This window comes from Anas acuta, chromosome 26 (genome assembly GCF_963932015.1).
Source record: "Anas acuta chromosome 26, bAnaAcu1.1, whole genome shotgun sequence".
Classification (NCBI taxonomy): domain Eukaryota; kingdom Metazoa; phylum Chordata; class Aves; order Anseriformes; family Anatidae; genus Anas; species Anas acuta.
This window is the reverse complement of record NC_089004.1, coordinates 2,813,814-2,837,504: the sequence shown is the minus strand read 5'-3', so window position 1 is coordinate 2,837,504 and position 23,691 is coordinate 2,813,814. Positions and strand designations below refer to the sequence as shown.

At 51.4% G+C, this 23,691-nt stretch overlaps 2 protein-coding genes across 10 annotated transcripts in view; one reads left to right on the top strand and one right to left on the bottom strand.

The window, feature by feature from the left end:
• The window catches only part of CTXN1 (cortexin 1), a 33,938-nt gene extending 24,201 nt beyond the window's left edge, over positions 1 to 9,737 (top strand). Inside the window, exons 1-4 of one of the 4 annotated variants that reach the window (XM_068661607.1) lie at positions 4,512 to 4,683; positions 7,215 to 7,328; positions 8,138 to 8,222; positions 8,308 to 9,737. In XM_068661607.1, the coding sequence (XP_068517708.1) occupies positions 8,329 to 8,583 (255 nt within the window). In that variant the 5' untranslated portion in view covers positions 4,512 to 4,683; positions 7,215 to 7,328; positions 8,138 to 8,222; positions 8,308 to 8,328 and the 3' untranslated portion in view covers positions 8,584 to 9,737. Of the gene's footprint in view, positions 1 to 2,410; positions 2,559 to 4,511; positions 4,684 to 7,214; positions 7,329 to 8,137 lie in introns of those variants that run through there. The other 3 variants (XM_068661606.1, XM_068661604.1, XM_068661605.1) reach the window with 3 other exon arrangements.
• Positions 9,738 to 11,733: 1,996 nt separating this feature from the next.
• LOC137844827 (fibrillin-2-like) overlaps positions 11,734 to 23,691 on the bottom strand; it is a 116,884-nt gene continuing 104,926 nt past the window's right edge. For all 6 annotated transcript variants that reach the window (XM_068661451.1, XM_068661449.1, XM_068661448.1 and 3 more), the window contains 13 exons: positions 23,391 to 23,510; positions 22,065 to 22,187; positions 21,634 to 21,765; positions 20,939 to 21,064; positions 20,271 to 20,477; positions 19,899 to 20,024; positions 18,603 to 18,725; positions 17,797 to 17,913; positions 17,440 to 17,568; positions 16,796 to 16,915; positions 16,246 to 16,477; positions 14,857 to 15,025; positions 11,734 to 14,089 (listed from right to left, as the gene is read on the bottom strand). In XM_068661451.1, coding sequence (XP_068517552.1) covers positions 13,715 to 14,089; positions 14,857 to 15,025; positions 16,246 to 16,477; positions 16,796 to 16,915; positions 17,440 to 17,568; positions 17,797 to 17,913; positions 18,603 to 18,725; positions 19,899 to 20,024; positions 20,271 to 20,477; positions 20,939 to 21,064; positions 21,634 to 21,765; positions 22,065 to 22,187; positions 23,391 to 23,510 — 2,099 coding nt within the window. In that variant the 3' untranslated portion in view covers positions 11,734 to 13,714. The remainder of the gene's footprint in view (positions 14,090 to 14,856; positions 15,026 to 16,245; positions 16,478 to 16,795; positions 16,916 to 17,439; positions 17,569 to 17,796; positions 17,914 to 18,602; positions 18,726 to 19,898; positions 20,025 to 20,270; positions 20,478 to 20,938; positions 21,065 to 21,633; positions 21,766 to 22,064; positions 22,188 to 23,390; positions 23,511 to 23,691) is intronic.

Genomic DNA, 23,691 nt, shown 5'->3' with positions numbered 1-23,691 from the left:
AGGCAGTGGGCAAATGAGCCACAGAAAAGCCCACAAAAATCTGGGTCTGAAAAACAAACAACAGCTGGAAATGGTAAAAATCTGTGCTGTCATCTCACAGAGCAGCTGCTTTTGCAAGTTTGGACACTGTACTGGTGCATGACCAGCTCAGAGGTTTCAGTCTGGCCAGAGGCTGTGATGTTCACTCCTTGGGTGGGGATGTGCTACTTGGCTAATCACGGCATACAAGACACATGAAAATCACGGCTGTGAGGCCAAAAGGAGAGTTGGAGAGGGTTTGACTGGACTGAACTGGATCAGATTGGGCTAGGCTGGGCTGGAATGGACTGGGATATACTGGGCTGAGTCAGATTGGGCTGGATGGACTGCATAGTGGAGAGCCAGTGGCTAGCCAAGGGGATTTTGAGGACCATCTATGCGAGCGTATCCTGTGACTTGCAGGGCACACAGTTCCACAACCAGTGCAACCACAGAGCATAAAAGGCTTCCGAGACTATTCCATGAGTGGCTGTGAAGGCCTTTAGGAACTGTCCTTTCACACACACACCGTCGTGCCAGAGGACAGATTACTAGCATAAAAATATTAATATTAATTTTGCAGCGAGGTGACTGATGTGGCCTATCTCCCCTTTGCTCCAGGCAGTGAGAGGTCTCTCTGTACCGATTAAGTGTGAGAATGTTGTCTGTAGGCACCTTTCAGAAAATAAATAAATAAAAATATATCTTTCAATTAGCACCTAAGATGAATCAACAAGGAAATTATGTGGTTATTCACAGATATTTGCAATGAATTACCTTACTGTAGGAAGGAGGTATGCTGCACTGCACCGAAGGGGCTGGGGATCACGACTGTGTTCCTCTGGTACTGTTACACTTAGAGGAACTTGGTTTTATGGTCTGGTGATTAATTTTTGCAGGATGATTATTTTGCACTGGGGAAATAGCTGAAACTGTGAAAAGGAAGCAACATGGAGAGGAATTGCATCACCTCTCAGCAGCTATATGCAACTTTGTCATCTAATCCATACTGGGATTTGTTCAGACAGCCAAGCTATGCCACGATCTCAGGGGTCTTGGTGGTGTGAGCTTGTATATTTATCTGCTGGGCATTCTTCACTTGGTGATCTGCCAGAGACCTGACCCTGGTATTCCAGCATCTTTTAGCTCAGGACTCAGGACAAAGAAACAGAGCCTTTGTTTGTGGATGTCCCTCGAAACTGGGTGTGGATCTGGTGCTAGTTCCTCCTCCAGATTGTATCCCATTAGCAGTGGCTCCAAGTCTCCTGTCTCCTTTCTCCAGAACAGAAAATGCTGCCCTTGCTTGCTTGTACAGATCTGGCACACAGAGGTGGGGAGGGCATGCAGGTGGGAGGCAGTGACAGGCAGAGTTGGTGACACACACTCAACCTTGAGGAGCTTGTGCAGCACTGTCAGGCTCCGGTTCAAGGCTCTGGTTCAAATTTCTGGTTAAGGGCCAAGCACGTAGCCAGGTTCTTGGAGACCTCCCAAACCTGGTCCTGTTCCCTGCGAGCTGGGTGTGACACTGTACAAGCCTGGCAGCCCTTGCATCCCAAATTGCTGCCAGGCTTGGCATTGAAGCTGGATCACTCCTTGAGTCTGGGGTGGGAAAGTGGACACAGGGCTGTAGGGAGATTTTGCAGTCCCGGTTCCTTCACCCCTTGAACATCTTCATGATCAGCTGTGTACCCAGTATCTCTTACACTGCACCTCTGACTTGTTTATGTCTTAGGTCCTGGTGCTGCAGGCTGTCAGGTCTGGCTGCAGTGCATGAACAGCAGCAGTGTGCTTGCCGAGTAGGAATGCTCTGCTTCCCCCAGTACATCCCAGTGTGCCAGGAGTGGGGCTGTGGGTCTGGGGCAGACACGGGCAGTGTGGACAGACAGGGGTCTTGGATGCGTTAGAAGAGGTGGTAGCATAGGCATAGTGCCCTTGGGACTGGAACAGCTTTTGGAGAGCTATGCAGAAGGAAAGTTGTGTGTGGGAGCAAGGGCTGCCCATCCTGCTGCTACACGAAGCCTTATCAGAGTGGGATCTGCACCCTCCGTGTCTGATGGGGATGGTGGGAAGGGTGGGAGTGCGCAGGAGTGTGCTAGGCAGATTCACAGCTGGATCATACACGCTGCTCCCAAAGCCTTGGACACCCTTCTGGGAAGCGCAGGCAGGACCATCAGGAGCACCTGGCACACCCCTGTGTGCTGCACTGGGAGAACTGGGAGCACGCAGGGGAGCACTGGGATTCAGGAGCTGTACTCTAGGGCTGGACAGGCCCGGCCTCCAGCCCTGCTCTCTTCCACAGCCTGGCTTTCCCAGGCAGGCAGCTCCTGAAACTTCTCTCAGCTCCAATTGCTGTGCTCCACCTTTTATTATAATTGATTCTGCATCGCCATAGGAACCCGCTCCAGCGTGAGTGAAGCGCAGCTGCCTTCTCTGTGTGCTCTCCAGGAGACGGGAGGCTGCTCCTTCCCTCGAGATGGCAAGTGCTGAAGCTGGGAGTAGCTGTGGCTGAGCGGCAGGGCCCCCCGGCCCATGCCAGCCAGGTACTGTCCATGCCCCAACCCCTCTCAGGTGCTCATGCGATGGGTAGGATGGGGGGCTTGCAGATCCAGGGATATATGCAAGGGGGAGTGGGGGGCGAATGACACATTCCCTCTGCATTGTCAGGGACCACCTACCCCTGACTGGTGGTGGGCCCAGGACGTGGATCTGGTGCTGGGACCCAGTATATCTTCTGGTGGCAGTTGTCAGGTCTGGATGGAGAGAGAAGGATGCTGGACTTTGGGTTGGGGTGGGTGGGAGCCAACTTTCCTGGGTAGCTATCTTCATTCCCAGGTGGTTTAATTTGGCAGCGGTGAGGTTTCTGTGTGTGCTAATACAACTGCAGACAGGAAGCACACCCTGCAGGGTGTTCTGCAGAGCTTTGCTTCCCATGCCCCCCTCCCCATGAAACCAGGGATTACAAAGTCTGGGACTGAGGAACGAGCATCTCTCCTTAGCTGAGGATGGATTAAACCTCACCCTCAGCTGAAGAGTGGCCCTTTAGCTGTGTCAAAGGCTCAGCTGGCCTGAGAGATTAGGACCGACCATCTCTTAGGTGGAAAAGAGGCTGGAGAAAGTTTGCAGGTAGGTGAGGGGCACTGTGCCCGGTGCTGTGCCTGTGGGCTGAGTCTGGGCATAGCTCAGATGCCAGCACGAGGGGCAGCGATCAAAAGGCCAGGGCATGTGATAGTGACACAGCCATGGACCCCAGAGCCCCAGCACTGCCCCCGCTCCCTCCAGGGGTGGTGGTGTCTCACACTCAGTGTGTCGTGCTCCTTGCTCCTGCCCTGGCCTGATTAGCTTAGATCTCCCCTCCATGCCCTGAGTGCTGCTCATCTTCCTCTCTAGTTGGGCTCAGCTGCAGTCCTGGCAGCAGAGCTGCCTTGCTGGGAAGGCCCCTCCACACTGGCTGCATGGGATCAGAGAAACACTGGTGTTTTTCCAATTAGACGCAGGCTGGTTTAGCACAAGCTTTGCCAAGTTCTTCCATCAGGGTTTGGGGTATAGACATGCAGGAGAGCTGGGCTGGGCTGGAGTCCTGGGCCAAAGGAACCAAAGGAACAGCCATACACCTAGCAGGGACAAAGGGCATGCCTGGTGTCCTCCTGCACCCCAGGGTGAGAGGGCTGTGGATATAGCCCCTTCTGCCTGGCTCCCTGTGCTCGGGGCACGGTGGTCTTCCGTAGTCTCCCTGCATGCCAGGCATGGCAGGGGAGGGAAGGCCTCAGCAGTCCCAGCCTGTCTAGCTATGGGACAGGAGTGCCATTCCTTGTGGAAAGTATTGAAGGCAGATGCTGATAACGGGCTTTAGAGCATGAGGGAACATCCGGATACATCAGTGCACTTGGGGGACCCTGCTGAGACTTGGGGTCTTCCTTGGACCTACAAGGGACCTGGGAGATGGGCCAGCTAATGGAGAGGAATGTAGAGGGTTCATGAAGGAGGCCCTCACGACGGAGAACAAGCTGTTTCCACCCATCTCCATAGTCTGCTTTTATGTGGGAGGCACAGACACTCCTAGAGAGGAATTCATGATCAGCAGCAATGCTAGAGCAGAGACCTGTACCCCTTGTCTCAAAGCTGGGATCGTTAGCACCGCAGCATGGATTCCACCCCGGACAGGTTACTTGTTCCTGAAACAGAGCCTCCGAGCTCTCTCCCTAAGGGGCAGAACTAGGCTAGGACACAAGCAGGTCCTGTGAAAGGAAAGGTGAGCATTGCACAATGCCAGCTGGATAAAATAAAGGGTTTGGGAAGAGGTTAACAGGGATGGTAACTCTCCTTACCTCCTCTTTTGAGCATCTGAATCTCCAGCTGTCTTGGGACATTCAGGCCCCAGTATGACAGTGGTTGTGTTTACGCTGGCAGCTGTGCAGTAACCCAGTGGGACTTGTTCGCTATTTGCTGCCAGGAATCGGCAGCAACATTTACTGAAAAAGGCAATGTAAGCCCAGCAAAGACCTCAGCTGTGTCATGATCTCCGTATAACAGCGCCAGGCACAATCCTGCACCTCCCCAAAACGTGCCTCTGTCCCAGCGGGGCTCAGCCACCAGCCTCAGGCTGTGGGCTTGGGGGCATAGAAGTGGGACGACTGAAGGAGAGCCACACATCTGCGACACCTGCAAGTATAGCCTTTTCCTCTCCCTAGAGATCTTAGGTCCTGGAAACCTCTTGCTGAGGCAGAAACTTGTTTTTTCTGCAAGGGTGCTTGCTTTCCTGTCTCCCTGGTGATTGCATTTGCTGAATGTTTGCAACAGGCTCGTGTGTACCATGTGCAGCAACGCGATGAGCAAAGGGGAATGTGGAGCAGGGTCCTGTAAGACCCATGGCTCCCACAGAGCAGCAGAGTGCTCTCAGGCAGGGCCCTGAAGCATGGCATGGTGTATGCTGCACTGCCCTGCTCATTTTGCTTAGCAAATTGTCTTTCTGAGACATTCCCAGAGCCCTGGATGCATCTATCTTTTGGATTTTTCTCCAGGTTTTCTCAAATAGGTTTATATGGGGAGTGACGGTGGGTTTGTGCTTTTCAAATCAGGTTATTTTAGTGCTATCCTAATGAATTTGCTCCAGTTCTTCGTCAGACATTTTACTCTGTTTTCTTCGTTTGAATTTAAATATTTTAGCCCCTCATAACTCCTCCTTCAAAAGTAGTTCCACCATCTCCATTTAATACATTAGTCTCATTTGTCATTGTTATATAATTGTAAATGTCTATTTTTGGTTATAAGACAGTACTAAGTAAGTTGTGTATATTTAAAAGTGTGTAAACCAAGTCACTCCCTAGTTGTTGGACTGCATCCATGACACTGTGCAATTAAACCCTGCTTCACTGTGGCTCATAATAGTATCTATCTTCCAGTTCCATTCTTTGAATAGATCAGCCTTTCTGGTACAATCCCGCTTTATTGTGCAAATCACATTGATCTTTTTAAATTCCTGCTGATAAAGTGCACTCTTTTAATTCCTAGGTGTTTCTTTATGTTAATTACAGTATTGAAAAGCTCCCAGCATCCAAATTCTCAAAGACAAATTTATTAGCGACTTGGTGAGCTGCCTTGGCCCTGGATCCAAAGGTGGGTTCCTCTCCCACCAACCCCTGTGCAGCACTAACACAGAATACAGGCTGTGCACTAATGCAGAGCTAAGCCCAGCTGTGCCAAGGCTCCTGGCTTCATCTTTGATTGATGGTGGGAGTAAGCTGTGTAAAGGAAGAACAGATTTTTGAGCAAAGTACTGTAAATTGGAAGCAAGCAATACCAGAAATGTCAGTATCCAGAAATTGCTGTCTAGCTGACACAAGGCTTTCTCCAGCTGCTTTCACTGTTTGGGCTCTGATTCTGCGTTGGATACTCTTTATGCTTTCCTGTACAGTACCTATCTGTCGGTCTTGACTCCTGCTCAAAAAACTGCAAGAACTCGAAGGGTGGAAGATGCTGGTGCTAGCAGAAGTGTCTGGTGTTGCTCAGTGAGCAGGCTGAGTCATGCCAATGCTGCACAGAGATGCACGCTGAGATCCCATAACCTCCAGCCAGTGCCCACTCATGGGATCAGACTCTCAGTTTGGGGGTGTCTGCAGGGGGAACAGTAAGTCCCCCACACCAGATGGCATCCTGTATTTGTAAACACTACTCTGTACTTCTTCACTACTCTTCTTTAACAAGTTGCACGGAGAAGCTGTGGAGGCCCCATCCCCAGAACAGTTCAAGGCCAGGTTGGATGGGGCTTTGAGCAACCTGGTTTAGTGGAAGGTGTTCCTGCCCGTGGCAGGTGGGTTGGAAATAGATGATCTTTAAGGTCCCTTCCAACACAAACCATTCTATGATTCTTTTAAAATATTTTCCATTCCCAAATGAACATTTAATTTGTGTTTCATACCCATAAAATCTCCCCACAGTGTTAATAAATAGTTGACAATGGTCCTCTTCCTTTGTGAGTTCTGTCCCTATTTAGCAATTTCCTTGCGCATGTATTCTTTTTAGTTACTAAGGGAACATGAATCTTAATAAAACTCAATCACATATTCCTTAAATAACAGCTGCCTTCGTTTAACTATCTTATCAGCATTTTTTTTGGCTCTGCTCAAAATTCTCCTCCCCAAATGGGAGAGAAATAATTTATCCTGAATACAGGGCTACTATTTGGCAGAAAATCATGTATTTTGTCCTGAATATGCATATTCCTCCCTACCCTATTGATGTGAGTTACAAGTCAATTGGGTACCTCCAGATGCATGATTTGTAGTTGATTTGCTTATATTAAAGCAGGGCCTGTTCTGAGCATATCTGGTACCGAGGACCATGAAGGGAATTTTCTTAACCCAGATGTGTCCATCAGAATCATAAATCTCCCCTAAAGTCTCTGTGGCTGGTGGAAGGAGCTTGGCCAGCCGTGGCTTCTTGGCAGGCAAGGAAGCTCTGCCTGGTGTTTAAGCAAGACATGGCAAAAAGGGGCTCCTGGTGCAGGGTTAGATCCTGTGTGCAATCACAAATGACCAGACGTTAGTGCAGATGTTTTCCTGGGTGAATGGAGCTAATGCTGCTCTGACAAGAGACACTGAGAACTTGTAGTTACTAACCTCAAAGGTGTTTCGTGGTGCTTTGCTATGACCACTAGTGATTGTGGTCCTTTTAACCGCTTTTGCTGTCTTTGTCCCTAGCCCAAGGAAGCTGGACCCTGGAGATCCTCGCGCAGTGACGTGGCTGTTTGGACACAGCCTGCTCCTGCTCCTGCTGCAGTAGCGATGCTAGTGCCCCCACGCAGCTGCAGTGAGGTAGGTGCCCTCCCAGGACTCAGTCACTTCTAGGCCTGGTGTGAAACCAAAGGTTCAAAGGACAGCAGCTGGACATAAGACCCTCAGGAGGAGTGGGCACGCTCTAAACTTGTGCCCACCTTTGGAGATTTTCAAGACCAGACTAGATAAAGCCCCAAGAAACTTACTGTGACTTGGCAGCTGAGGTCCTTCTCAGCCTATGTTTTCCTATGATTTGGGGCAACTGGTCCAAAATGGTCTTACAGCACTGGGCTTGGCAGTTGAGCAGCCTCTCCAGAGGATTGCTGGGGGTTTATGACTTGTGAACCTCTGCCTTCAAAGGTGGTAAGGGAGATTTCCTTCTGAAGATTCCTCACTAGCATTTTCTACAAAGTGCCTCCTCCCTACATAGAATTCCTTCCTCATCCCCTATTGACTTCCTCCAGCTGCCAAAAGCAAAAATTTAACCCCTCAAATTCTTTAATTAAAACAAAAATGACTCCTGGTGTTTAGGAGCCATGGTTGAATTTAAAATAACAATAATTAAGATAAGTTTCACATTTGAAGTATTTGTTCAATTAAAAAAATATCTTCCCACATTTCCTGGCTGAAAATACATGCTTAATTCAGCCCCTAACCATGAATGCCACAGTCCCCAGGCTTTTCTGCCCGATACGTGGCTGCTTGTCTGGCTGCATCAGCTTTCAGGTAGCTGCATTTCTAGCAACAGAGGGCTCTTCCCTGCCCTTTCCTGTCTATAGTTATTTATCAGGATTGCTGAAGCCTGTGGCCAATTCCTCTTCCCTCACCATCTTTGCTTTTCCCTCCAGGAGCTCTTGGCCTCTGCAAGAGTGAATCCCAGGCTCCTCAGCTCAGCTTAGCAGTGCCAGTGGCTATGGAGTGACCTGTGTGCAGGTGGTGCTCGGGGCGCGTGGGCACAGCAGGAGGCTGGAGCTTGCTGCCTGAGCCTAAATGCGCCCTGTCCACGCACTCCTTGCAGCCAGAGTGCCTCACCTCTGCCATGAATGATGCATCGACAATGGATTATGAACTCCTGTCCCCCTCCTTGGTCGAGCACCCGGCCAGCACTGCGGGCATGGATGCTGAGCAAAAAACCGTCTTTGCCTTTGTCATCTTCCTCCTGGTCTTCTTGGTGATGCTGATGGTGCGCTGCTTCCGCATCCTGCTGGACCCCTACAGCCGCATGCCTGCCTCCTCCTGGACTGACCACAAGGAGGGGTTGGAGAGGGGCCAGTTCGACTACGCCTTGGTGTAGAGGGCAGGGATGGGGCGAGCCTGGGTGCTCTGTGTGCCTCCCATCCCAGCTGGCCCCGGCCCCGGCCCCCCCTTCCTCTGTGGTGTTGCCCCGGGCCAGCAGGGATGCTCAGAGCAGGGAGGTGAGGTCGGGCTCTTGTCTGGGGTGGGTTTTCTAGGGGGTTTCTCTCTTTTCTAAGCACTTTTCAGTTCTCTTCGCAGTCTGCAGCACTCTTGGCGAGATGAGTTGGAGGGGTGATATGACTCCCCATGGTCCTTGCTGCCTGCCGTGCCCCGGGGCAGTGTTGTGTGCTGCAGTGAGGGGCAGGAGCCGATGGGATGGGGCACGGGGGACCTGCCCTCAGCCACAGCCCACAGAGCTCCTGGTCTGGGTGGCTCTGCCTGGTGCCAGGCCAGAATTTTGACCCCCACCTCCTCCTGCCTCCCACGTTGCCCTCGTCTGTGTCCTCTGGGGAGTGCTGACCATGGTCCAGTGTGTGTGTGCGTGTGTCCCTGTAGCTGAGCTTTGTCTGTGAGGTGGTTTGTAGGCACCTGACCCAAGTGCTGGCTTTGTTCCTCTCTGTGTGGCAGCCCCAAGTGCCCCTCACAAGGAAGGGGCAGGTGGAGACCCCGTGTGCAGCCCCCTTTTGGCATCCAGCCCTGCAGCCTGCTCTCTGCTTTACACCGTAGTGACCTGTCCCTGCCGAATTGTGAAAACGGTCCGAGCAAGGCGCAATCCTGCAGCCACTTGCAGACCTTCCTGGGTGGCCCTGCTGGGATCAAAAGTCCCACACAACACTTGGGAGATGCCCTTCAGCCAGCCCAGGCCTGGCAGTACCTTGCAGTACCCCACTCTGGGAAGTCCCTGCTCCAGCAGGATCTGGGCAGCCTCCTGGTGTCGGGGTGTGCTGGGGACGGCGGGCCCTTCCCTGACCATCCTGCACTGAGGTAGCAGAAGGGCTCTGTAAGTAGCTGAGGGGAAAATATGGCTCCCACCCCTCTGTGGGATCCGTACCTCTCCAGCAGGGGTGCTGCAGCTAGTCACAGGGCTGGCTAGCAAAAGCTGTGGTGGGTTATGGTGTGGGACAGTACGAGGGTTTGTGCGAAGGGATTTGAACCCATGGGGGAGAACTTCCTTGTGCACCATGGAAATAAAGCTGCACTGTGCTAACCCCACACAGCTTTTCCTCTGCTCTGTGATGCGTCCCATCGGGCTCCCAGAGGAGTGCTGCTGCTCCCCCAGCAGGGGTGGGCTGCCCCATCTGTGTCTGCCTGAGCCAAGACCCACATCTCTCAGCACAAGATGGAGCTGATCCATAGGGGATGGGTGCCACGTGGGACGGGAGCCTCCCCACCAGGCCTTGGTGCTGTGGGTGCGCCATACCTGGGGACACATTCTCTTGGGGACATGCAGAAGGTGCTTCTTAGCCACAGTGTGGCACCTGGACCAGCGTGGCTGGTCAAGGAAGGTCCCACTCTGGTCACGTCCCCTGTGGGGCTTGTAGGCTGTGTCTATGTGATGACCCAGGCACAGCAGGCAGCAGCCTGGTGGGTTCTGCTGCACCCCCCAGAACCTTCTGGGTGTGTGGGTGCATGTCACCCCCGAAGAGTCCCTGGGGCCACATGAGCACTGGCACAGGGGAAGGAGGGACTGCAGCGTGTTGTGAAGAAGCAAAGGCTCAGGGACCGGTTTGGGTGCTGCGTGTCCCTGGGCCTAGGAGTGAGTTCTCCCCATGGCTGCGTCAGGAGGGACAGAGGGGGAATGGCAAGTTACAGCTCCATAATACTCTGATAGGAAAAATCACTGGGAGCTTTCTGTCATGAGGATGGCCGTGATAGTGCAGGGGCATTGGTATTAGGGTCAGCATCACACAGGCAGCAAAGAGTGGCTGACAGGACATGGGCACCAGGTCTAGTGCTTCTGTGGTACCTCTCTCCCCACTACCCAACACAAGACTGATACCACTCAACTAGTGCCAAGCCTGGCAGCCCAGGCAGCCATTTAGGGGGGCTGTTTGCAGCTACCTGATCTCAGTGGGAGCGTTTTCTTCTGTTTAATTGTCCCCCCACCCAGCGGTGCCCCCGCTCTCCCATCACCCGGGGAGGTGATGGGCTTCCTCGCAGTCCTTGGGATGCTGTGCCCTCTTGTGGCTCATGGCTCCGCAGCCGAAAGTGCAGCTCTGGCTCTGCGAGGGAGGCTGAAAGTCTGAACGTCAGCCTGGAACTAAGAGTTTGAGTTGAACTCAACCAGCTGGACCCTGGCTCTGGGACATATGGCCGAAAACCTGAGCACACTGCATGTCACGTTCACTGCAGTTGAGACAACCTTTGCATTGCATGACCTCAGCACAAGCACTGTTCAGCACATGAGTACATTTATGCACACTCATGTACACCCCATGTACACCCCCACAGCCCTGCACAGCTCCACCAACATTCATGTCTGCACCCACATATCCACCTCCATGATACAGCTACAGCCCCACACCTCCAGGCTCACATAAACCCCCTTGCATGGACACAGACCCACAGGGCACCCTACCCCTTCAACTTCCTTCCTGCATGACCCACCATGTGTCTGTAGGCTCTAACTTCCCCTCTCCTTCTAGCCTCCTGCATGCCCTCTGCCTCCTCTCCAGGCACAGACCTCTGGCATCATTCTCCTTTCCCTCTGGGAGAGAGCAAAGGATCAGGTAAGATTGTTAAAGTGCCTGTCACGCCTCCTTCAGCTATCTTCTGCTCTGAGGCTTTTGGAGGGACCCCCAAAACCCCTATGAGTACCCAAGGGTGCTGAATTATGCTGGGTGAGGGTATGAGTACGGAAGAGAAACCAGCAGAGGAGCATAGCACTGCTACCAACCACTGCCATGCCCAGACTAAGAGGAAGACTCAGAACCACTTAACCCAAAATAATTTTATTGTTGCAGTTGCTTCTGATACAAAAAGGAATTCCACAAAGAGCCATCTCTCTCTGCAGGACAAGGGGGGCACAGGTTTCAGTTTCAATGCTTCCCAGAAACATCCAGCAAGAAATGTCAATACAAAAAACACCACACCAGAGAGGAATGAAGGAAACCTTGAGCTTTTTCATTTGATAGTTTTGGCTCAAAACACACACACAAACCCATCTCTGCTAATTTATTATTATTAATAGTTTTTTTTTCTTAAAAAAAAAAAAAAACACCTGTTGGAAAAACAAAATCAAAACAAAAATAATAATAATAATAAAAAAACAAAACAAAACAAACAAAAAAAATTTCAAACATCAGGCCACCCATCCTGTCACAAGCTCTGGAACTCTTGCAAAACCAGAGTCTGGAGCTGCATTATACAAAAGAGTTTTCAAGTTTGACATTAGCCCAAATACAGTATACATACACTTCCCCCACCCCATGTGGTGGCAGCGTACCAGGAAAAAACAATCCCCCTCCTCGCAAGTACCCAAAAAGCTACAGGAATATGCACTCCTCACAACAACAAGCAATCATAACTTTGGTGGTTAAACATAAATACGGAAGGGTGGATGGATACAGTGCACTCATGTTGATGATTCAATACCAGCACCAGCTTTTGAAAGCACCTTAGATTTGTTGATCAGGTAGTTTTGTGTGTTAACCAGAGTGAATTAGCACCTTTCTTTCCTTTGCTGATGCACAGCGTCAATGCAGAACTGAAAGCAGATTTGTACAAAACTAGGAAATGGCATTGCAAAGACCAGCTGTGGGAAGAACGCTCTTGAGGGAGGAAGAAAAGCCCACCTGGACAGAACAGTCTGGACAGACTAGTTGAGGCAGCAGGGAGAACTTAATTTTCTTAATTCATATTTTCCAGACTCTTTTTAGTGCATTTCCTTCATCTGCATTAACCAAAGACTGTGTATTTCAGTTGCTACCTTGGACTGACCAAGATGTATGTAACAACCAGAAGGGAGTGACTTCCAGTCCCCATTTTCAGAAGTGCTCCCGACTTAGGGGAATCTGGTTATAACCACTGGTGTCACGGAGATGTGGGAGCTCAGAGTCAAAAGCTGTTTGGAAAATGAAAGCCTGACTGTCCTTGCCTCTCTCTCTCCCTGCCAGGCTGCAGAGCCCACCCACCCCCATCTTGCTCCTTATGGTAGGATGTTTTTATTACAGGATTTTCAAACATTCTCATTAGTGATGGCCAGCTAACCTGCCTCTGCAGCATGCTCTCAAGTTCTCCGTCCCTCTGGCAAGGGAAGGATCCAGATGCTCTGAACCAGACTCATGACATTTTTCCTGCCAGTTTAGTTTGTTCAACCACATTCAACAGTGCAATTATTTGTCTTCCTCCAGAGCTCCTCCTCACTTATACAAGGACACATTAACCCCTGGACTTGCTGGAGCTCTGGAAAAACCCTTCCAACTCCAGTCTTTGGAGGGAGTGCACACATTCAGCATGCTGTAGTGCACTGAACCCTACATTCCCTACAGGATCTTCTGGCTCTGTGGTCTGGCTGCTTCATGATGTGAGGTTAGCAATCTGAACTGCCCCTTCACTCACCAGTGACCTTTTCAGTTTGACAAAGAAGCCTAAAAGGACCACAGGTCATGGACAGGACAGAGAGAGAGAGAGACAGGGCAGCCAGTGTAGGTATGGAAGGGTTTCTGCGGCACCACAATGGCAATGCAGAAGCAAAGAAGGAAAAAGAGCTGTTGGGAAATGCACTAACATCACACTGTGTTGTAGCTCCTTCCAAAGCTGCCCCCAGCCCCCCTCCCATTTTTTTGGGCTGTAGGGTGCTATATGGCCTTTGACCATGAAGGACAGGCAGCTTCCCCGTGGTACTGCTCTTGCCAGCTCACACCAACAGTATCTTGTTTAAAGGAGACAGGCAGGAGCTGAGCACAGGGAGGGTGTCCCTGCTAACAAGGCTAGAACCTTTGGCAAAGCTTTCATGAGATCTTTTGTGGTGTGGTTTGTTTTTGACCCAAGCAACCCATGAAGTGGATGGAGTATCCCTGTGAGGCCCAGGCGAGTGCTGAGCCCAGAGGGACATTTCCCATCAGTTGTACAGTGCAGTGGGGGAGGTGGTGGCAGGGGGTGCAGCGAGAGAAAAGGCAGTTGTTTCCAGATGTGGATGGCAAGGCTAAGGATTGTACTGTCGGTATGGTGGGTGGGTCTCATGGCTGTTAGTAGAGCTGGAGCTGGAGCTTCATCCTCAGTGCTTGGCCCAGCTCCCCTGCTAAGTAGTTGAGGTGGTTCTTGGCCTCTAGTTTCTGCAGTTCCCTCTTGCGGTACAGGGGTACGCTCACGATTTCTAGCAAGTAGGTGCCAGGCACTATTTTCTTGCGGCCAAGGTGCAGGTAGCTGAGCCCCTCTTTTTGGTGGATGCGGAAGTAGCCATCCTCATTCCCATGGGAGATGAGGTACCGCACACGGTTCTCCAGGGGCTCCACAGCTGGCAGAAGCTCCAGGATGTGCTCCTTGTGAGCCAGGTCGGAGAGGTTCAGTGTCATGGACAGCGGAGCATCCACATCCATGCTGGCCAAGTTCACAGCGTGATCCTGTGGAAGGAGCCAGACATGTTACAGATACCAAGAAATGCTCATGGCCTGGTAAAGAAAGACTTGATTTAGGAGTTTCTGCCTCATGGCCCACCCCAAGGCAGCTCACAGAAATGAGCACAACTTCTATGGTCCTTACTGTCCCCTAAGTGTTTCTTGGTTCTCTGTTTTGCATATCTGAGACAAAATCAGCAAGTCCACAGCCCTCATCTTCAGGGAAAGCACCAACAAATCTACGGGCATTTTGCTCGAGGCCTGAAAATGCCTCCAAGTCCTATCTGTCCAGAGAAGGCCTGTGAACTTGGGCGAGCCTTTGACAGAGGCCAAAGCTTCCTTTCGAGGAAGAACCTGTATTTAGACTGATGGGTTCAGTCTCGAGTCAAACACTAAGTGCTGATAGTCCCCTGTGGTCCTGTTGGACCTGTTACCCTATCAGCTCCTCTTGCAAGGGAACGTGTGCCTTATTTCTAGGTTGCACGCATCTCCAGCCATTTGTGCCCAAACCACACAAGTGTGTGTCACTTAGAGTGTCCTGACCCTCCTCTGATATATTGTGAAAGGTCTTCCATTTCTGCAGGACCTCTGGATTTGGCTGTCTCCATAAACACCCAAGCACTCAGTGAAGGCAGGTACATGCTGTCTCTGCCTCAGACTGAGACAACCCCACAGGAATGGACACAACATGGGATCTAGTACAGACTGCCATCCACCAAGTGACTCAGCTCTTGTCTTGCCCCACTCCATCTGGGATGAGATGAATTTTTTACCTGGTGCCTCTCAGTGCCATTGATGCTGCGTCGCTGGCGACCCCTTTTGGGGTAGCCATTTATCTTGCACTCATAGCAGGTCTCAGGGGACAGCAGGTTGTCTTCATCCTCTTCCTGGGGGGCTGGAAGGTAGGTACCTTTCCCAAAACCCAAGCCAGAAATACAGTGTCTGGTGACAGAAGAGCAGAGAGACCCATCTCAGATTCATGCTTCAAGAAAGAAATCTTACCATTGCCCTCACAGGTTCTTCATGTAGCACCCAAACAAAACGGTGGATTCACGTCCTGCATGGTTTGTGCAGTGTCTTGTGTACAGTACATGCCTGGGGGAGATCAGGCCACATCTTATTTAATAAGGCAGTAGGTTTAATCTGCTTGCACCCTGGATTAGATTGCACCTGTGGTAACACTGCAAAACATGCATCTCACACCTCAGGTCCTTGGCTACCAGTCTCAGGGACCTGAGCTACAAATTGTGGTGGAGTTTGGGCACCATCGCCTGGTATCTGGTTACCTACAACCCCTACAGAGAGCAGGAGGGACCTCTTAAAAGTGACTTAGAGCACAGGAGAGAAGTGTGAGATTGCTCTCTGTCAGTAGAGAGCAGTCAAGCCTTTTGCTTCACAAAGTGAAGTTGGGCTGGGCTGGAACAGCATCTGACACACAGCTGCACTTCAGGATTCATAATGCTGAAAGCTGGTCACTCACAGACGGTGAGTCCTGGGGCAGGAGGTGGAACTGCATAGTGCTGAGGGTCCTTGCAAGGAAGCATTTCCAGGTTCTGGATCCACCTGAGTCTAAAGGCATCCAAGGCTACAGAAATGGCTCAAGAACCAGACTGGAGATGAGCTGGGGTGAGAACCAGTTACCAGTCTTGCAGATAAAGCTGGGCCACGGTGGGCGAGTCTTAGCCTCTGAACATCACTCTAGAAGCACTTTAAATGTGCTTTATCCAGAGATGCTTAAACAAAGTCTAAGAATTCCCTGCAGCAGAGTTAGCTCGGGAGATTCCCTCTGAGGGAAGTGGCCCTGACAAAACAGTCAGAGCTCCCTCCTTTCTTTCTGTTTTTGCTATTCCCTCCAAGGTAATCCAACACTCAACATTAATCTGAGCTCCTGTGTGGCTGGCCAACCCTGTCCGTCTATTAGCTCGGGAGTATACGTGAAGGTGTGTGAGTGTGTGCAATCAGCTTTGTACAAGTAAGGCCTGTGGGGATCTGGTGTGGAAATTTAGGCAAAAAGATCCAGAGGGGTGGGCTTGGTGCTGTCACAACAGCAAGCATGAGTGGGTACATGCCCATGTTAATGTGCCCCCAGGAGTGTGCCTGGCATCTTCCTGATGGAAAAGATACCAGGTGCCCCTACAGTGACCCGCTGGCTGCTCTCTTACCCTTGTCCTGCTCGGAAGTAGCCTCCAGGACAGCCACAGAGATAGCCTCCGTCTGTGTTGGAGCAGCCGTAACTGCAGGGGCTGCCACCTGCTGAGCATTCATCCACATCCTGGCACCCTCCAAAGGCCTGGTCAAAATCGAAGCCGGACGGACAGACACACTTGAAGCTTCCCAGAGTGTTGTAGCAGGAGGCAGAGCCACAGGTGGTGGGGCTGGAGCACTCGTTTTCATCTGCACCCATAGACAGCAGAATTAGTTAGAAACTCAGTGGAAGAGGATTGCCTTCATTCCCCAGCCTCCTTCAACGTAGGGAGCTGCTGGCATCAAGAGCAGTGGGAGCTCAGAGAGTGGGGCAGGGCAAGAGCAGCATCTTTGGGTAGAGGCATGGCCTGCTTCTGGGGCAGGGCAGGAACTGCAGTGCTGGGTTTGCAGAGATGAACCCAGAACCCACTGTCAGAGATGGTCAGGGTGGCTGGAGAGAGACTCAGAGCTAGGCTCTACCCCCCACCCTGCAGCTCCAGTACCCACGAGCCCTCATCCCACACTCACCCACACACTGATTCCACTGGTAGTGCTGCACGTAGCCCTGGGGACAGCCACATCGGTAGCCTCCGAGCACATTCTGGCAGCCATGCTGGCACCGATGGTTTCCATCACACTCATCCACATCTGCAGCAATGTAACACAACAGACAGCAGTGAGACAAATCCCTGTCCTGTGGGCAGCACCAGGCGCACAGGGACCACGTGCACGTGGTACATGCTTGGGAATTGTCATCCATCAGTGTGTGCATGTAGGTGGGTGGTTCTTCTGCCTAATTATAGCTCTGCAGCTTGGACTTGAATAACACTCTCAGTCCCAGGGTCCACGTATATCCTCTTGTAGCTTCTGCTTGGATATTTTTTGCTTTACAGCCTTTTGCTCTGCCGGGACTGTTATCAGTCTGTTCTGCCTCATGCTGCCTGTGTTGAACACAGACTTTCCTTTAGCTTAGCACTTGGTGTTTTTTTTTTTCAGGGCATGAGGTCTCTCATGGTGAGACACAGGTCCATTCCTTTTCTGGATTTCTGGGCTCCCACAGTAAGGAGTGGACCCTTCTTGTCTGGGCAGAGCTACCCTGGAGTCTGTGAGTGAACTAGGAACTCTTCCATATGGAACATATTTCTGTCAAAGTCCCAGAGACAAAGACCCACCTTCACAGTTGACACCAGAGCTGTCCAGGGAGAATCCTTTCTGACACTCGCAGTTGTAGCTCCCTGGTGTGTTCAGACACTGTCCTTTGGCTCCACACAGAGAGGGCTGAGCTGTGCACTCATTATTGTCTGCAAAACACCGACAGCTGCCTATAAGTCCAGCCCCAAGGACAGTGCAGCTTTATGGAGAGCTGCTTGGCATCTTGGTACTTAGCTCAGCCTCAGTAACAGAGACAAGTCAGATGCACAATCCCAGGCTGGCTGGAGAGGGGCAGGTAAGTCTCTGATGGGGTTGAAGCTAAGCCCCCAGGCACACTTGTGGTGCTGCACAGCATAGTAGTGAATGCTTCTACTCACCAATGCAGGACGAGTGGTGCTGAGTGAAGCCTGGGGGACATTTGCAGTTGAATCCTCCAATAATGTTCACACACAGGAACTGGCAGTTGTGCTGCTTGGTGGAACATTCATCCAAGTCTAAAGTAAAAAGCATAAGAACACGTGTTTCAATTTATTTTACTGAGATTGCTGATCTTTGGTGTCTGAGTCAAAGACACCCTCATACACATGGTGGTTCTGGGCATATACAGTGGGCCTGGGCAGACGAGGACCTGACATGGACCAGCCTCAGAACAGCACACACAAAGTTCTCACATGAGAATCTCAAGTCCAGGGAGCCTCTCCCCACCTCGACTTCTGATTGCATACAGATATATTTAGGAGCCAGATTTTTCTCTGTCTCTGCTGCAAGCCCCAAGTCCCAGACCCTCCCAGACTCTCAGACCACCTTACTTGCAGCCTGGGAGAGGTGGGCAAAGCCCCAGCCTGGTTGACGGCAGCACAAGGAGAAGCCCTTATGGTGACTCTGACATGCACAACCCACTTGTAGGATAGATACACACTAGTTCAAGGCTCCTGGGACTCAGCACAACTCGCAATAGGCTGTGCAATCTGTAGGAAGGGGCAAGGAGTATTTTTTTTTTTATGCCTAGTGTTTGTAGAGGGATGAAATCAGTTCAGGAGGGCACCTTTCTCCTTCCCTAGCCTTGTCCTGTGTCTGAACAAAAGGACCTGACTGGTCTGTCACATGTTAATCAGCTCTTGCAGTCTCCAAGTTGTCTGAGATGAGACAGGATCTCTGCTGCATCCTTCCCTTCGGTGAATACCTTTGCAGATTTTCCCATCTTCTTGTAGAATATACCCTCGGGGACATGAGCACTGGTAGCTGCCCTCTGTGTTCTTGCAGATGAAGTTACATGGCTTAGGAGACTGGTTACATTCATCCAGATCTGAATTTGAGAGACACAAGACAAAGCATTCACAGTTTGTGCTGTTGAATGGGGTCCCCAGACAAATGCATCTTTTGCATGGGGTCCCCACTCCCTGCCCCAGACAAATACATCTTTTCCACTCTTCAGGAAACAGGTGAGCAGAGGAGCAGAGACAGAGGCTTTGAGGGAGCACCCCTGTTGCAGGCAGCACAACAAATCTAGGAGATCTCCTAAGGAAAAGGGCTGAATCACCTCCCTGCTCAGACAAGCAGTGTGGTGTGACCTTGTGTATCTGAGTGCGTCTTGCCCAGTTCCCTCCTGGCTGAGGAGATGGGTGTGTGCTTCTCCTGAATACCAGGAATATCAGGGATGGGGTCAGGTCCCTATTTCTGGGGGCTGTCACCTCTGCCCCGCAGGGAGTGGCAGCAATGGGCTCTGAAAATGGCCCATAGCTTTGGGCAAGGCTGGATGGATGGCACAGAGCTGGAGAAAGGTCCCAGATGTTCAGAGAAGAATCCTGACCTGGTGCGCAAGGTCGTATCTGCCCTTCACACACAGCTTAGTTTCTGGGAGCTGAGACCTCTTTTCCACTCTGTACCTAGGACACAGCTGCTGGCATGGTCCTGAACACTGTCTCAACACTGGAAGTGTGGCACATCTTCCTCCTCCTCATTTCCTATTCCTATTTCCTATCATTTCCCAGAGACCTGCAGCTATGATTTCAGGGATACCTTTTACATCAACATCTGGATTCCCCAAGTGGCACTCAGGCTGGCTAGAGCCTGTTGGTCTGCCAGCGAAAGATCTGGCAGCTCACAAACCTCCCTCTCTGTATCACCTTCACACACCTACCCCCTACACCCCCATGTCCCTGTGACCCCTGCAGTCAGCGGGAGAAAATAAGGACTCTGGGTTTTATAGTTAAACAGCAGGGAGGGATGACTTTGATGTATTGCCATACAATAGGACAAAGTCTGCAGAGCCCTGCCATCTATACACAGGGCAGTAGGGGCAGAGATGGTGACCAGGACCCAGGTGGGGGCTACAGGACCCTTTCTTTGCATGCTGAAAAGCAGGGGAAGAGGAAGGCCTGCCAAGACCAAGGGCTGTACAGAGCGATTACAGTCACAGAATGGTCAAGGTTGACCTCTGCAGATCACGGGAAGAATGGGTTTCCTTCTTCTGACTTACCCACGCAGGCTGTGCCTGTGATGTCTGCGGTGTAGCCCAGCTTGCAGTGGCAGCGGAAGGAGCCGATGCTGTTGATGCACTGCCCGTTCTTGCAGAGGTTGGGCAGTACCTTGCACTCATCAATGTCTGCGAGAGGGAGAGAAGGACCTGTTAGTGCCAACGCTGTCTTGGTCCCCATGCTCCTGTGACTACACTCTGCCAGGGCAACTCAGGCCCTCCCTGAGAGCCAGAGATTAAATAATGTCACAGAGGTATCTTGTCTGCTCAGGCACTGTGTAGACCTGTCCCAGTCAGTTTCCAGAGGAATTCTGCTTGTACCCATGTCTCTGCTTTCTCCTCTCTGCACTAAAGTTGATTTGGCCCCCAGCTCACCTCTCCCATCGGTAGAATACCCTGGACCATGAGGACACATTTTCTTGTACTGGGCAGTTCCAGGAAGGGGGCAGAGCTCACACTGGGGGCCCCAACTGCGCCCACTGTTGCAGCAGCACTCAGATTTGGTGACCAGGTTGCGGTTGGTGGAGGACATCTGGCACATAGTTTGCAGTACTTCAGTGAAGCAGAATCCCTGGCGGGTGTCTGGATAGAGAGAGTGGGGAGACAAGTTCAGGATGTGAGACAATGTCAGCATCGGGGATAACAGAGCAACCTGTCCTGCCTGTGTCAATTCCAGCATGGAGCTAGGGTGCTTTGGACAATGTGAAAGGCAAAGGTGATGCCCCAGCAACTCGTCTTCTTGGGCAACCCAGGCCATTGCCTGTAGGCTGGGACCTGGGTGTCCAGGCTAGTCCCTGACTCTATCCTTTCCAAGTGTCCTTTCACAGACTTTGTCATTTGTACTCAGAAACACTCCCTGGCACTGTTTGAAATTGCAGCCTGACCTGAGGATGACAGCTCCCACTTTCTGGGATAGATGAAGTAGTTCAACATTTTCAAATATTCACTTGGGCAAATTCCCCTCCGATATCCCGAAGCACCTGAAAAGCGCCACCTGCTACTAAGAAGAGACTGCTCAAGACCCACCAGGACATGGTAATTACCGATACACTCTGTGCCAGAGGGGCTGACTTCAAAGCCTTCATTGCAGTCGCAGCGGTAACTTCCCACTGTGTTGATGCAGCGGCCGTTGGGGCAGATTCCAGGCTTGGTGCGACATTCGTTCTCATCTAGGAAGGAAGAAGCCATGAAGAGCTGCAGCGAGGCCCAGGACAAATTGCAGCTTTCCATGAGTTCCCATGCTAGCACTCAGTTTGAAAATCCCTCACATAACTGCCAAGGAACACTCCCACATTCTCCTGAATGAGAAATACTTTCCCCAGACATCCCCCAGAGCAGCCCTGGTTTGCACATTCTCCACCTGCCAGTGGCTGAGCTGCCAGACCAGGAGTGGATCTGGGCACAATGCCTGTTCCTTTTGTACCTAATGCTATCTGGGTTAGCCAGCACTGGTCCTTCCAAAAGCAGCTCAGTGCAAAGAAGCTTGACACAGACATGGAAAAATTCAGGAAAAAGGACACTAGGTGCAATGTGTCATCCTGTGTTGAAACAAATGGGTCCACTGATGAGCAGGGTGTGCAGGCATCTAGTGAAACAAGAACTTCTCACCCATGGGGAACCCCAGAAAGAATGTGTTTGACAGGATATAAATGAAAGCTAGATGATGGGCAGCCCCAGGTCTCCACCTAGGATGGTCTACAGCTCCACTGGGAAACCCTCCCAGCCCGGTCCTTGGTACCTGTGCAGCCATCTCCATCAGGCCTGCGTTGCATTCCTGGTGGGCAGATGCACATGAAGGTGCCGATGAGATTCTTGCACAGCATTCCTCGAGACTCACAGTCGTGCAGACCTTCTACACACTCATCCAGATCTGCAACGGAGAACTTCATGAGACCGTGTTCATCCTTCCATATCTACACCACTGTGGGGGCAGCTAAAGACTGAGTGTTCACATCTGCAGTGCTCTGTCAATCCCTACTGCCATGGTCAAGGCTGGCTGGCACACAGCACAGACACCAGGGTAGATGTGAGAGTGAGCACAAGCCAAGAGACACCATCCCAGAAGTCCTGCCTTCTCTCTGTACAGCACCAGAGACAGGCTAAGGGCCAGGCTCTTGGCAGGGTGTGGGACCCAAATGGACCCAGATGGCTGCAGAAGGGGTATTTTACCTCTGCACATTCTTCTGTCTTCTCGGAGGGCGTATCCAGATGGACAAGTGCACTCGTAGGAGCCAAAGGTGTTGATGCAGCGGAAGGCACACAGCAGGGGATTCAGTGCACATTCATTAATATCTGGGAGGCAGAAGAGAGGAGAGATCATGACTTTGTGCTCTGAATGGGATCAGCTAGACAGTAATGTCAGTGGACCTCCCCATGAAGTCTCTCCCCCTGGGCAGGCATCTCACGAGAACTTTCTGGGCTTCACCAAGGCTTCCTGTCATGGTCTGCTGTTGCAGGACAGACGCATGGTGTTTGAGCCAACTGCAATGGAGACAGGGACCTGGCTCCTTGGTGAGGCAGCTCCTGCCTTCAGGTAGGCCTCCAGCACTCACCCTGGGCTCTGGTCTCAGAGGAAGCCAAGGGGGACAGGCTGTGATGTACATGGAGATGGGGACCCGGCAGCTTTTCTGCACTGTCCATTGGAGGCTGACCTGACTGCTGCTCACTCACCGAGGCAGCGATGAAGTGGGGACATGCACACAGCCTAGATACAGCTGTGGTTTTCTGGGGCAATGACCCAATTTGTGCACAGGTGCCTATGGAGGCAGGTGGATGAAGGACCCTGTGGGAACCATTGCCACTCTCGGGGCTAGGCACAGATTTACCAAAGAGAGTAAGGCCCTTGCTGGCCCCAGAGAGTCTGTAGAAATGTGAGAATTTTGGAAAAGGAGCAGGGGACTGCAAGGACCATCAGGGAAGAATAAAAACCTTGTTAAGGACAAAAGGGACTCCCCAGATATCTGCTTCACTCTTTTCTACGTGCCACTAACCCCCAACAAAATAAGATTAGAAGACCACAGTTGCAGTGTGTCCCACAAGAGCTGTGAAGACTCGTTATATCAGCCCTACATGTCCACCATTCTTCACTGGCTGGGGATTTCCCAGGTAAAATACCCATCTTGTGTGACAGAGAAAGCAAAAACTGTGTCAGCGATCCTTGCCAGTTTGTCTGTGGGAAACATTCTCCCAGACCTCAGCCAGACTGGCTTTGAAAGTTTGAGCAAAACCCATCATCTGGGAAGGAAGCTGGAGCAGGAAACCCATGGACTCCTCACTCCTCACTCCAGCTCTTCCCTTCCATCTCCCAGCCAGGATGGAGTAATGTAACATGACTTTGCTAAGTGAAAGATTCCAGTGTCCAAATCTGGCCAGGAGAGTGTTATCCAAGCTAAAGGGACAGTGGAAGGAAGGAAGGAAGGTGTTTACTTGGTTTCTCCCACCTCTCACCCCGGAGCTGTGCAATGGGGGATGAAGGCAGCCCCACAGCAGTGTTACCTTCACATGTCATCATGGGACCTGGCTCAAAGCCCTCGTCACAAGCACACTCGAAGCCTCCCACCACGTTGGTGCAGGTACCATTCCCACAGGGGTTGCCAATGGAGCATTCGTCTGTATCTGAAGGAAGCCAGGACCACGTTAAGAGGATGAGTTACATACAAAAGACGCAGGCAGAGCATTCAAAAAGGCCCAGCAAAGTCAGGAGCCAGGCTTAAAAAAGGAAGGGGCAGGGGAGAAGTAAATTCAAAAATCCTTCTTTTCACACATGCGCATGCTCATAGACTTTAACATAAGGAGG